The 14,278-nt window shown below is 44.2% G+C and overlaps 1 protein-coding gene across 1 annotated transcript in view; it reads left to right on the plus strand.

Annotated features, from left to right (window-relative positions):
* LOC139341133 (rap1 GTPase-GDP dissociation stimulator 1) overlaps positions 1 to 14,278 on the plus strand; it is a 33,952-nt gene that overhangs the window by 1,437 nt on the left and 18,237 nt on the right. Inside the window, exon 2 of the mRNA XM_070977494.1 lies at positions 10,866 to 10,970. Coding sequence (XP_070833595.1) covers positions 10,866 to 10,970 — 105 coding nt within the window. The remainder of the gene's footprint in view (positions 1 to 10,865; positions 10,971 to 14,278) is intronic.

The raw sequence follows: 14,278 nt of genomic DNA on the forward strand, positions 1-14,278 counted from the left end.
GAAAAAACTAACACACCATCCCCTCATTTGATTTCACACTCATAGATAATTATTTTTCATCTGACACTGTTCTTTTCTTTCTCCTGTCCTCTTTCTCTCAGCCCCTCTCTCCAATACTCTTCCCTGAATCTCTGAGGATCAGCTGCAATATCTTTATATGTTGCAGTGCAGTCCTTAAAAGATAACAATAGACAAAAAAAGTAAAAATGATTTTAAGATGAGTGTAAATGACATGAAAAATCATAATTTATATTGCCTTGGAAGAGAAAGAGAACACAACATTCAGATAGATATGAATTATTATTATTTTATTTTATTTATTTTTTTTTTTTTACATTTTAAAAACTTTAAAGGCCATCAAGGACTCAAACTCATTTATGTTCAATGTTAGATTCCTAAACAGATACGGATGGAGCCCTCTCTGTATTTGTGCATGGTTTCTGAGAGCTTAGGGATACGGATGAAGTGGAGCAGTGCCACCGGAAATTGTGCTGGCAGTGCAACCACAGTTCACACGAGATGACTATAGGACACGATGATTCCACTTTTGCCTCTTTCTTAAGAGGTACATTACTACAACCTCCCTCACTATTGCAATGTTTGTTTTTCTCAGACACTCTTGACTCAGAGCTGCCCTGTAACATCTATACCAATATAAGCACATTCAAGTATGTGGGCATGTTACGTTGTTTGAAATAGATGGATCTATTTGTGCATGTACAGGGGGCATATACAAGCCATTATTCAGCATTCAAAACAAGAATTCACAGAGAATTGCTTTAATGGTCAGGACATAGGTCATCATTCACATTACTGAATACAGCCACTAAGTGTTCAGATGACAGACCTGATTCAACAAAACCAAACAACCTTATCCTGTGATTCATGTAAACGCGACCATTGAATCCTTATTATCCATAGCTTTTGTGGGACAAACTCACATAACATGCCGCCTTTTATTACTTTCTTCTTGAAGTTCCCTCTTGTCCATCTTACAATCCTACCTGAAGCTGATGTTTGTAGTGGTGGAAGACAGCTGTCTGTCCACCTTGCAAGTCCAAGGTTACAGATTAGAGAGAGGTTGGTTAGTTGCAGTGATTAAGGGGGTGGACAGAAAGTTACATCAGTCCAAAATGTAATGCACTTTGATTGCAGTGGTTGTATTGGACTTCATTTTTGTAGAATATGTGCTGGTAGACAAAACAACAACAGTGTAATACAATCCCACCCAAACACACCAAGCATGGCCTAAAAAATTAACACAGGTGAACTCTGACACACTAGTGTTAAATAGGGCTACAACAGAAGACTGACAGACTAGTGTTTTCCCACAAGTGTCTCCTGAGTGCAACCAGTAGCTGAAAAAGGTGACTGTGTATGGGCCATAGACACCAAAACTACTTGGTTAGATAAAGAAAAAGAGTGTTCACTTTTGGTTTCACGTTAGAGCTCGGTCTCCTGGGTGAAGGTTGTATGTTTGTTTGACCCATCCATCCACCTACCTTATTCCATGTGTGGACTTTCCTGCTCTTTACACTACCTCACCTTGTTCTAAGCATCTCATTTTGCCACAAATGGGTTTACAGTGGAGTTAATAGAAAGCCCAGCGCATTGCCGAGGGGCAGGACAAAGCATTGGTATTTGATGCTCTGGGAATGAGACCAGGCTTATTCATCTTGCTGGTCTGAGGCATGAGTCTCTATAGGCAGCATCATAAATGTACAGCTTTAAAAAATGATGATCATCAACAACTCTCTAACCTAGTCTAAGCACAATGAAACACTAAGTACCATAAGCTTCACAATGATGGGATATATTGTTGGACTTTTCTATTGAATTGATTGTACAGTCATTCCGGGTATTGTGAGACTCTATGCATAAATATATGTTAAAGTAAATGCATATGCAGTGATGATGAAGCATCTGTAATAAGTACCCTGGGGACTCCCTCGCAGCATTCCGTGGAACTCATTAGTAAATTGCTGACCAGCTCTCTTGTTAAACACACATGGAGGCACATGGAAAGATGCACATTGGCACACGCACACACAGAAGAACATGAGGGTTAGATCCTGGCATATTAGGTTGTGTGGCTATCAGCCTGATATCCCCCTCCACTCGGGCTATTTTCATTCTGCTTAAAAGGGATTAGCTGAGGTGATTACCATCTGCAGGTCTCTCCTCACTGTGTGTGTGTGTGTGTGTGTGTGTGTGTGTGCTTGAACAGTTACCTTTGTCAGAAACAGTTTGAGTTTTAGACCTTGTGAGTGAAGTGTAGACAGTAGAGTAGAGTGACAGTAGAGTGAAGACATTTTTGGAAAGAGAATATTTTGTTTGATACAATTTGTGGTTCAGAATCTTGCACAAGTACTTCAACCTGTAGACTGCTGAGGGCAGGGATCGAACCACTGACCTTCTGGTAAGTGGACGACTGCTCCGCCTCCTGAGTGGATGACTGCTCCACCTCCTTAGAATTAGGTTTTGGTTTGGATTACGGTAGGGGTTGGGATTAGGCAGTTAGTTGTGATGATTAAGGTTGTGGTAAGGGGCTAAGGAATGCATTATATAATTGAGTGTCCTCACAAGGATAGAATTACAAATGTGTGTGTGTGTGTGTGTGTGTGTGTGTGTGTGTGTGTGTGTGTGTGTGTGTGTGTGTGTGTGAGTGTGTGTGTGTGTGTGTGTGTGTGTGTGTTTGTGTGTGTGTGTGTGTGAGTGTGTTTGTATATAATGCACTGTAATGTACGTGTATTTGTTTATGTGGCAGATCTATGCTGAGCTATATTCCATTCTAGCAGTCACATGTTAAATGGCAACTGGGACAAAATAACTATGATCAGTTTATTCAGCCCTTTTACTAATAAAAACGGAACATTGATATCGGACGCTTCAGGGCATTCAATCGATCGCAACTGGACTTTGTCAATTTGTCTTGGAAGACGTTTCGCCTCTCATCCGAGCAGGCTTCATCAGTTCATGCGCACCAGACTAGATAGGACAGCTATCTATGTACCATGTGTGAATGGCTTTGTTGTTTATTTTCAGAGGCTAATTCACACATGGCTCAAGGAGCCTCCCAATGACAAGAATGGGACACTAACGAGGCAGACGACTGTCGTTGACACCCAAGGGTCGCACCCTACCCCGCCTTAATGGGGGATCGTTTGCCTCACAATAGAGTGATACTATCCTTGGTTTTGGGGATTGGCCTCACTCAGAGGATAAATACTTGAACCTAACACCATTTCATTGGACTAGAGCTGTCCTATCTAGTCCGGTGCGCATGAACTGATGAAGCCTGCTCGGATGAGAGGCGAAACATCTTCCAAGACAAACTGACAAAGTCCAGTTGCGATCGATTGAATGCCCTGAAGCTTACAATGACCTGGATGAATGAGAATATTCACAGGCATTGATATCGGACAATTCTACAAAAGCCCAACTTATTGTAGTGATGGCAGGACAAGCTGGTGTTTGTTAGCTAGCTTGCGCACTAGTTAGCGCAAAGACTCATGGGAGTGTTTATGTTCAGAGTTCACGGGACTGACATTGTTAAATGTTCACGTGTTGTAAATGTTGTTTTCTGGTTAGTGTTGTCATGTTATGTGTTGGCGAGCGCCATGGTGGTTATTTTACACCATGCCACCATGGCTGTGACTGGCATGTAGGGTGAAGGCTTCAGTAAGTGTTTGTGTTTACTGTGTGTATTGATTTGTTAATAAACAGCATTCTCCTACAATTGTGTGGTGTATGGGGCATAGGATTTGCCATTAGACTGAGATCTCTGTCTCATGAGGCTGTCTTCCACATGGCTCGCCACATTGGTGTCAGAAGTGAGAGAGACAGAACAATGGAGAGAGGGATCCAGGAGCTGGAACAAGCCATTGAGGAGATGCAGAGATGCTTGGAAAACCTGGTGCAGCCTTCCAAAGGTGGGAGTTTTCTCAGCTTCCCTGATGGCTCCAGTGCACCACGCCCACACTGCCCCTTGGTGGTCTGAGGTGGCATGGCACAGTGGTTGGAGCAATGAAGAAACTGCCACCCACCTGGCCCTAGCATTGGAGGGCAAGGCATTGCAGGTGCTCCTTGACCTAACCCCAGCAGAACAGCGGGACCTCTAGGCCCTGACCATGGCACTGGAAAGGCGGTTTGGGACACAATGCTTGGCTGACCAGAGCAGGGAACAACTGACTAGCCGCCACTGCCTACAGGGGGAGAACCTGTGTACCTTCGCCACAGATGTGGAGCTGCATGCCCAACATGGTTACCCACGGTTACCCACAGCTGCCCAAGAGGAACTGGCCCTCCACGCTTTCCTGCAGGGGCTCACACCAGAGCAGTTGCGCCAGCATGTTTGTCTCGCCATGCCCAAAACTGTCAGTGAGGTTCTTTGTGAGGCTGAACGGGCTGAGGTGGTACTCTCCACACACCCCCCCTAGCAGAAGGTCCCCATGCTCCAACCACGTCAGAATGACAGATTATGACGGGGAAGAAGAGGTCTGCCAAGTCAAACCGTCGTCACCACAGTTGCAGTGACAGCCTTCGTCATCCAGGCGACACCCATCCCAGCTGACCGACTGCTGCTACTGATGTGATGAGCCTGGTCACATTGCCCGCAACTGCCCTGCACCAGCACCAAAAGCCAGAGCCATCCAGCCGGTGGGAAACGACGGCGAGTGTAGTCTAGTGAGGGGACCACCACTACACCTCCCCCCCCCCCCCAGTCAGGTGCTAGGAAGAAGAACAGGCACAGAGACCAGTGCACCAACCACCGAACAGCTGCAGTCCGGCAGGTGCCTGACCCCTGTGCCCCCCCTGACACCAGTAGCCCTGTATTACCACAGCCCAACCCAGCCGCACCTGCCAAGTTGACCGCTCTTCCCTCAGCTGAGACTCAATGGCCAGTGCCCATGGCCCCTCTCACCATTGTCAGCTGGGTGCTGGTTAATGTCCATGGCCAGCGCCATGCAGTTGAAATGCCTCCTTGATGGTTTTGAGGGCATCTTCACTGCCATGTGGGCTCTGCAACACACCAGCTACCTTTGAGTGGATGATGGAGAGGGTGCTGGCAGAAGTACCCCACAGTCGTTGTGTTGTGTACCTTGATGACCTGCTGGTGCATGCCAATGACTTTGACAGGGCCCTGTCCAACCTGTGAGATGTCTTCACTGCTAACCGCCATGCTGGGCTGCGGCTGAACCCTGCAAAGTGCTGCCTGCTGACGAGGGAGACAGAGTTCCTGGGCCACGTGGTCAGTGCTTAGGGTGTAGCCACCAACCCAGCTAAAGTGGCTACTGTGCGGGACTGGCCAACCCCCACTAACATTACTCACTGATGTTGGGTCTGGCGTCATACTACCGCTGCTTCATCCAGAACTTCGCCACCAACGCTAGCCCACTCCACCGCCTGACCGACAAGGGCCGACCATACAGCTGGGACAACACCATCGACATGAGCTGCTGGCAGTGGTCCTGGCAGTTCGGCACTTCCGCCTGTATCTCCATGGCAGCCGTTTCATCATCCACACAGACCGTGCATCCCTCACTTGGCTGCTAAACTTCAAACAACTGTAGTGTGACAGGTAGTTTGATAGCTGGAGAACCTACAGGGTTATGACTTCGAGATCCAACATCGGGCAGGGTGACATCATGGCAACGCCGATGCACTCTCTCGACGCCCCTGCATGGCTATGGAGTGCCGCTATTGCCAGAGGAACGAGACCAAGTGATGGCAACAGTGGCAGCTGTCCAAACTGCCAGCAACCAGGACCCATGGCTCCATTTGACCAAGCCGCAGCTGAAGCAACAACAGGAAGCAGATGGGACCCTGGCAATGGTGAGAGGCTGGTTGGAGATGGGGCAGTGCCCAGAGCGGACAGAAGTGTCTGCACAGGGCCCTGAGGTAAAAGCCTACTACTCCCAGTGGTGTAACGTTGAAGTCTGCGACGGGTTGTTGTGCCAGAAGTGGCAAGCTCCCGGCCAAGGGAAGAACCACCTGCAGCTGATGGTGGCACCAGTGCCCTGGCCCCAGGTCCTCCAGCTGGTCCATGGTTCAGTGGGGACGGGGCACTATGGGAATACCAAGACCCTGGCGGAGATGTTCACTTGCTTCAGGGTCCCTGCTGAGCTCCACAGTGACCAGGGGTGGAACTTTGAGTCTCAGGTCTTCCATGAGGTTTGCAGACGGCTGGGGGTGAGTAAGACAAGGACTACACCACTCCATCCTCAAAGCGATGGGCTGGTGGAACGGTTTAACTGTACCCTGGCCACTCAGCTCACCATTCTCACCATCCAACATCAGCAAGACTGGCAAGGGTCTGGCGAGGCAGTGAGCCAGCTGTCTGCAGTGGTGTACTGGGTACGTGTGCCTGGCACAGGACGTTTGGTGGTGCTGCACCAGGACAGACTCTCGCCATATCGCCCCCTTGCTCCACCTGTTGCTGGAGAGACAAACAGCAGCAACTTCTCACGCTAAGACCAGCATGATCCTCTCCCAGACACACCTCCTGGGAGTCCCAGGCAGCCTGTTTGTCAGTAACAGCGTCCTGGACATTTGAGGGACTTTGTGTTGGGTGATGGGGTTGTCGAGGGCGACTAACCCCTCAGGTGGGGGCTATGTAGTGATGGGAGGACAGGCTGGTGTTTGTTAGCTAGCTTGTGCACTAATTAGCGCAAAGGCTCATGGGAGTGTTTATATTCAGAGTTCACAGGACTGACATTGTCAAATGTTCACGTGATGTAAATGTTTTCTGATTACTGTGGTCATGTTATGTGTTGAAGAGCACCAAGGTGATTATTTTACACTGTGCCACCATGGCTGTGACTGGCATGTAGAGTGAAGACTTCAGTAAGTGTTAATCTTAATGACAAGCCACGCCCCAAATCAAGGGAAAAAGACAGTACTCCGTGGCATAAAAAAATACCCTTCAAAGGGGCAAAGGCCCCTGACACACTGAAAATGGGTCCGTGACTTTTGGGTCACAACCCACCAGTTGAGAATCACTGCCCTAAAGTGATGTAAACCTCACGTGATGTGTGTGTGTGTGTGTGTGTGTGTGTGTGTGTGTGTGTGTGTGTGTGTGTGTGTGTGTGTGTGTGTGTGTTGATTTGTTAATAAACAGCATTCTCCTGGAGTCGTGCGGTGTATGGGGCACAGTATTTGCCATTAGACTGAGATCTCTTTCTCGTGAAGCTTTCTTCCACATGGCTCACCACATTGTTAATTTATTATATTGTTGCTTTCTTTTTCTACCCATGGCAACTAAGGTATGGCTATGGTTGAGGAAAGAACATGTTTATGGCCAATCATGGTTAAGGTAGTGTTAAGGTAAGGCAATTAAAACACTTGGCTGCCTATTGATTATACTAAGGTAAACAGGTGTTCTTTGAGCAATGGCGTAGATGATGTAGGGTTGGTGGGTTTTGTAAACCCATGGGCCCTCTTGTGGTCAAACTTTTTTTTTTTTTTTTAAATGTAATGTCGCCGCGGTTGACCCAGGCAACTGCAGGTAGCTCGGAGTGTAACGTCAGACTGGGTCACTGCATTGTGTTGCATATAAGGGGGGATACGAGCGCCCCCTTCCAATTTGAACTGATCCATGCGTCTATTGATTGGCTCAGCCGCTCAGACAGTGGCGTAGATGATGTAGGGTTGGTGGGTTTTGTAAACCCATGGGCCCTCTTGTGGTCAAACTTTTTTTTTTTTTTTTAAATGTAATGTCGCCGCGGTTGACCCAGGCAGCTGCAGGTAGCTCAGAGTGTAACGTCAGACTGGGTCACTGCATTGTGTTGCATATAAGGGGGATACGAGCGCCCCCTCCCAATTTGAACTGATCCATGCGTCTATTGATTGGCTCAGCCGCTCAGACAGCGACCGTTATTTTTCTGGAAAAAAAGAAAGAAAGAAAAACAAAAAGCAAGGTAAAGGCAAAGATGCTTAAAAGAAAGAAGCCACCAGAAAAAGAGATGTGTGGTGCAGATAAGCGGAGGCAGTGGCGTAGATGACGTAGGGTTGGTGGGTTTTGTAAACCCATGGGCCCTCTTGTGGTCAAACATTTTTTTTTTTTAAATGTAGTGTCGCTGCGGTTGACCCAGGCAGCTGCAGGTAGCTCAGAGTGTAACGTCAGACTGGGTCACTGCATTGTGTTGCATATAAGGGGGGATACGAGCGCCCCGTCCCAATTTGAACTGATCCATGCGTCTATTGATTGGCTCAGCCGCTCAGACAGCGACCGTTATTTTTCTGGAAAAAAAGAAAGAAAGAAAAACAAAAAGCAAGGTAGAGGCAAAGATTCTTAAAAGAAAGAAGCCACCAGAAAAAGAGATGTGTGGTGCAGATAAGCGGAGTTAATTGAGGATGCGGCCAAATGCACAAAGCTGACAGATCTCTTCTGTCGTGGCGGGAGCAGCCAGGCCAGTGACGACACGGGTCCGAGCAGCAGCACGGCCACAGCAGGTAAACAAGCACTGTCTGCTGTAACACTGCGCTATCATGACCTCAGACTTGAGACTAGGGTTGTCACAAGAACCGACACTACCGGTAATCTGAACGTGACCGAACCTGGATCCGCTCCAGCTGCTTGGTGTGGCCACAGCCACAGGTGAAGCCCATAAGCATGACGCGCCATGTGTCTTTCTCCGGTCAGTTGTCATGGGAACAGGGCGCTCTGACAGTGGTGCGCATTTAGACCATAATACATCCATGGTTTGGAGCAGAGGCAAACAAACGTGTGTGGATATATAAAACGGAGCTGAAGAATGAAACAATAAGTTGCAGTTCAAGTTAAGTTCATTGCAAATGACCTGCACCGGGCCTATCAGAACTTTGAAAAATTATATAGGATCTATCTGACTGTTCCAATAAGCAGTGCACAGGCAGAGCTTTCAGGCACTTTCAGTCGCCTTAAACTAATTAAATCATACCTGCACTCAACGATGAGTGAGTCTCATCTCTCAAACCTGGCATTACTTTTCATTGAAAGAGACCTTACTGAGAGGGCTAACTTTAACGATGTTGTTGAGACATTTGCTACGATAAAGAAAAGTAACCAAAGTTCTAGGCTAAGTCAAATTGTAGCAGAAATGCAAAGTTCTCGACTCATTTATTTTGTATTTTTTCAATAGCCCTTTTTGCTGTCATGCAGCTGCACTTTTATGTTAACCAATGTTTACTGAAGTTATTCTTAGATTTCTATGCCTGGTGGTGCAATGGCACCTTGAGTTGTTTATTGGAGCCAAGTTTTATTTTGTGTATTGTATTGGGAAAGTGTTGATATGCCCGTCACGGGAGTGTAATGGCACCTTGTTATTTTATTGTAATTTTATTTTATTTTGTGTATTTATTTGTATCGGGATTGTGTTGGGAAAATGTTATTTATGTGTTGTTATTTATGGTATGGTGGTCATGTATGTCATTTATTTATTTATTTATTTATTTATTATTTTGCCTGTTTGTATAGGGTCTGGGGAAAGGGTGGGAATGGATAGCAATAAAACAAGGCAGCTATTTGAATTCTAATCACTGTCATGGTGTATTGCTGGCTTACTTATTCCTTACTTTTTTGGCTTTTTTCTGTCCTCTATTCGCGTGTGCAATGTCGGGCGCCTTTGACCTCAAAACCCATGTGGAATACAGCCTAGCTACGCCACTGTCTTTGAGGATAGGGCCAGTAGTCAAGTGACAATGAAAGATATAGTGATTGTCCAGCTTACTAACAATTGATGCGTTTTAAGATAAGATAAGATAAGATAAAACTTTATTAATCCCCCATAGGGGAAATCTGGGTGTTTCAGGCAGCAGCAGTAATATCAAAAAGAAAAAAAGTCATAGAAAGGAATAAAATACAAAATAAAAAAACTCTGTATATTTACATTCTATAGTGCAGTGTTTTTCAGTATTGCACCTTGGATAAAAAAAAGTTTCCAGCAGAGTATAAAATATCACTGGTAATGGGAAAAATAAAAAACAATTGTACAGGGAATGGAGAATTGTGCATGATTCAACTACAAAGGATTTCACTATTGCACACTGGTTAAAAAATATGTAGCAGTATATATAAGAAAAATATGTATATGCATAGCTTTGATACAAGAGATGGGAATGTTATATTGAAGAAAAAAATACTATTGCACTAGATATTGCAAGAGATGTAATGGCATGGTGATGAAAACATAGAATCACAGAGTGCAAAAACAGTGCAGAGCAATAAGTACGTTAATACAGTGCTGCATTTGACAAGACTACAGTTGAACAGTCTGACCGCAGATGGAATGATGGATCTGTGGTAGTGTTCCTTCTAACAGAGTCGATGCAGCAGTCTGCTACTGAAGGAGCTGCTTAAGCCCCCCCACTGCACCTCCATGCAGGTGGTGGGATGGGTTGTCTATGATTGATGTCTTGGCTAATATCCTTCTCTCACCCACCTCCTCAGTGGTGTCCAGAAGGCAGTCCAGGACAGAACCAGCTCTCCTGACCAGTCTTTTGCTGTCCCTCTCAGAGCTTCCACAGACCCAGCAGACCACTGCATAGAAACCTGCAGATGCCACCACAGAGTCACAGAATGTGTTTAACAGTGTCCAACATACTTCAAAAGACCTCAGTCTTCTTAGCAGGTGGAGACGACTTTGGCCCTTTCGGTACAGGAGAGGCCAAAGTCGTTTTGACTTCAGTTTTCCTCCTCCTCAGGATAAACTGAGAGTGGGAATACATTGGCTTATCCATCATTTAATAGAGGGTTTTCCATTTATAATAGCAGTGCTTCAGATTCCTTTTGGACTGCCAACCAGCACCATGGACTTGAAGCAGGCATAATCTTAATTTTTATTGTTATTAATTGTGGTGGTGTATGTTTGGTGTGTGTGTTGCAGACTCCCTGAGCGAGGCACTAAAGGCTATCAGTGTGAGTACAGAGCTGATTGAGGAGGAGCTCAAGCCGCATTTGGACACAGTGCTGGCAGCTTTGCTGGAAAAGAGTAAGTCATGTAACACACCTGCGCATGTGCACACACAAACCTACCTTCCACCCATCCATCCATTTACTCTGGTTTGTCATCCCATCCCAGATCTGGTCATCAAATGGTAAACTACATCCAACAGTTCAGCTCTAACATGCGAGTTAAACAAAATAGGCCATGATAGTTTTTCTTCACTGGCTGTTCATCATGTTATGCTGCTCAGCTACAGCTCAGCCTTTTTCACTGTGTAAGTATGTCTTATTTATTACTAGTAAAAAATATTACTGTCATCACAACGGCCGCACAGCTCACAGAATCAATAAAATAAAAAGGGTGTTGTGGGGAACATAAATGTGTTCAGCAAATATCATAGTACTGTGCCTGTATAGTAAGCCCTTTGCAGATATGGGATATACAACACTGTTGGCCCTGTTTATCTGTTAAAATGATGCATTTTGGAGCATAAATGCTCAATAATGCTTCCAGTTGTACTTCTTTCTCATGGAAAATAAAAATAGAATAATATGCAGTGATGAATTAATTTTTTTTTGTTTGTTTTTTTGTTTTACAGTTGAATGACTATGTTAGTGGCTTATGACCATCAGAAGCCCAAGGGCCATTCACCCCGATTCTCACTTGTCTGATCAACCATCCAACACAAATTTTCTCCTCAATGTCTTCATTTCCTACAACCCCCATTCCAAAAAAAATAGCGGTACTGTGTCAAACATATATAAAACAGAATGGGGACAGAATTTTCATTTTCCTGCTTGCTTTAAGAGCATTCATTCACTCAGTGAAGTCTCTGTCAAGTTGCATGATGAATAGTTGAAATTCTCTGAGCCTGCATAAAACTGATGTGGTGTTATGTGGTGGCACCCAAGTGCGCTCCTCAGGACCATACCCCTCCCAATCCACCAGGTATTGCCAACCCCTGCCTGCTACCTGGCAGCTGGCAAACCATGAAGGCAGGACCCAGTGCGATGAGCTTGGGGGTAGGAGGGGGTTCAGATGAAGGGCAAAGGGTACTGGTGGACACAGGTTTCAACTGAGAGACCTGGAAAGTGGGATCAATCAATCAATCAATCAATCAATCAATCAATCAATCAATCAATCAATCAATCAAGCTTTATTTGTATAGCACCTTTCATACATAAAAATGCAACACAAGACACCTGATTTATAATGGAAAGTCGAAAAGTTCCACTTAAGTTAGCTTCTTATAATGTGAAGGGTGTACTTAACCTGGTAAAAAGAAGTAAAATTCTGGGCAAAATGAAAAAAGACAAGGTAGATATAATATTTCTTCAAGAGACCCATTTAAGCGATTCTGAGCATGCTAAACTTAAAAGGCAGGGCTTCAATCAGGTTTTCTCATCGTCCTATAAAACCTGTGACGTATGGAGGGAGTTCAATCCTACAGCTAGAGACTATACCTTTTATTCTCCACCACATAAAACTTACTCAAGGATCGATTATCTTTTTATGTTCAGTAAAGATATTGGTTTTGTAAGGTCTTGTAAAATTGGGATAATGGATTTGTCGGACCATAGTCTGGTTTACCAAGATTTAAATTTAAAAAACAGCAAAAATGCTTTTTCCTGGAGACTAAATTCAAATGTACTTAAAGGGAAAATGAAGGAAGAACTTCAAAGGACATTCAGTTATACCTATCAGAAAATGATAATGGGGAAGTGTCCCCACTTATGGTATGGGATGCAGGTAAAGCTGTCCTGAGAGGGAAAATCCTTGTGAAACTAGCCCTACAAAAGAGGCTCAGACAGGAAAAATTGGATAAATTAGAAAAAGAGTTAGGTAATCTGGAAAAAAAACATAAAAAAGAGGCCCAATTTGACATCACTCAGAAAATTAAGGAAATTAAAAATCAGATCAAAGACATTTACGAGGTTGACATTCAGAAGAAGCTAACCTTTTTGAAACAGAGATATTATGAACTAGGTAGTAAATCAGCTAAAATTCTGGCCTATAAATTAAGAAAGCAACAAGCAGAGAGGTTAGTATATAAAATCAAAGACCCAATTACTATACAAATGAAACATGACTTTCAGGACATTCACAGTTGTTTTTAAAATTACTATAAAAATCTATATGCCCAGATGGCCAGTAAGGGGGACAAGTCACCTGAACCTCTGCTTGCTGTACTTAATCTGCCAACAATTACAGAAGATCAGAATTAAGTCTTATTGGCCAATGTGACCATAGGAGAACTCCAAAAGGCAATCTCTAGACTCAAACCTAATAAGTCTCCAGGCTCTGATGGGTTTACAGCAGAATGGTACAAGACTTTCAAGGTCTCTTTATCACCATTACTACTAAGAACATTCAATTGGGTCCTCAAAAAAGGAGAGATCCCTCCATCTTGGAGGGAAGCGATCATAATTGTAATACCAAAGATGGTAAAGATAAGACAGATTGCTGTAATTACCGCCCAATTAGTTTGTTGAACCAGGATTATAAACTCAATCAAATGATTTTGAACTAGAAAGGGGATGCCGACAGGGTTGTCCTGTTTCACCACTCTTACTGTATTTGCCATCTTCATAGAGCCTTTGAGTCAATGGATAAGACAGAATGAGAAAATAAAGGGGATCATGGTGTCTCAAGAAGAACATAGAATTGCCCTGTTTGCTGATGATATTTTGATATACTTGGGGCACCCATCCACTTCCATTCCAGAATTGCTTTTAACCTTGAGGTAATATGGATTATTATCAGGTTATAAACTCAATAACCACAAATCTCAAATTTTGACATTTAATTATTCTGCAAGCCAATCCATCCAGGAATTTAAAGTTAGTTGGGATTCAAAGTCAATTAAATACCTAGGTGTGAATATCCCAAAGCACCTGAACATGATTATTTCAGAGAATTACAACCCTCTATTTTCCAAAATTTTCCAAATCGGATCTAACCAGGTGGAATCTAGTTCCCTTTCTAGGATTAGGACAGAGGGTGGAAGCAATAAAAATGAATGTGTTACCTCGACTATTATATCTGTTTCAAAACATACCAGTAGAACTTCCAAAGGAGAAATTTCAAGAATTAGACAAGTTGATATCACGATTCATTTGGCAGGGGAAGAGGCCAAGAATTTGCTATAAGACTCTTCAGTTAGCAAAAGACAAAGGAGGCCTGTCTCTCCCGAATATTAAAAATTATTACCAAGCGGTGCTGATAAAAATTTTGGTTAACATTTGTCACCCTTCCTATAAAGCTAAGTGGAAAGATATAGAATGTCAGATATCCAGTGATACTCCTTTACAAGCAATTATAGGGGACAGTGGGTTGTTTACTTGTCTAAAAGA

Source organism: Chaetodon trifascialis, chromosome 13 (genome assembly GCF_039877785.1).
Source record: "Chaetodon trifascialis isolate fChaTrf1 chromosome 13, fChaTrf1.hap1, whole genome shotgun sequence".
Classification (NCBI taxonomy): domain Eukaryota; kingdom Metazoa; phylum Chordata; class Actinopteri; order Chaetodontiformes; family Chaetodontidae; genus Chaetodon; species Chaetodon trifascialis.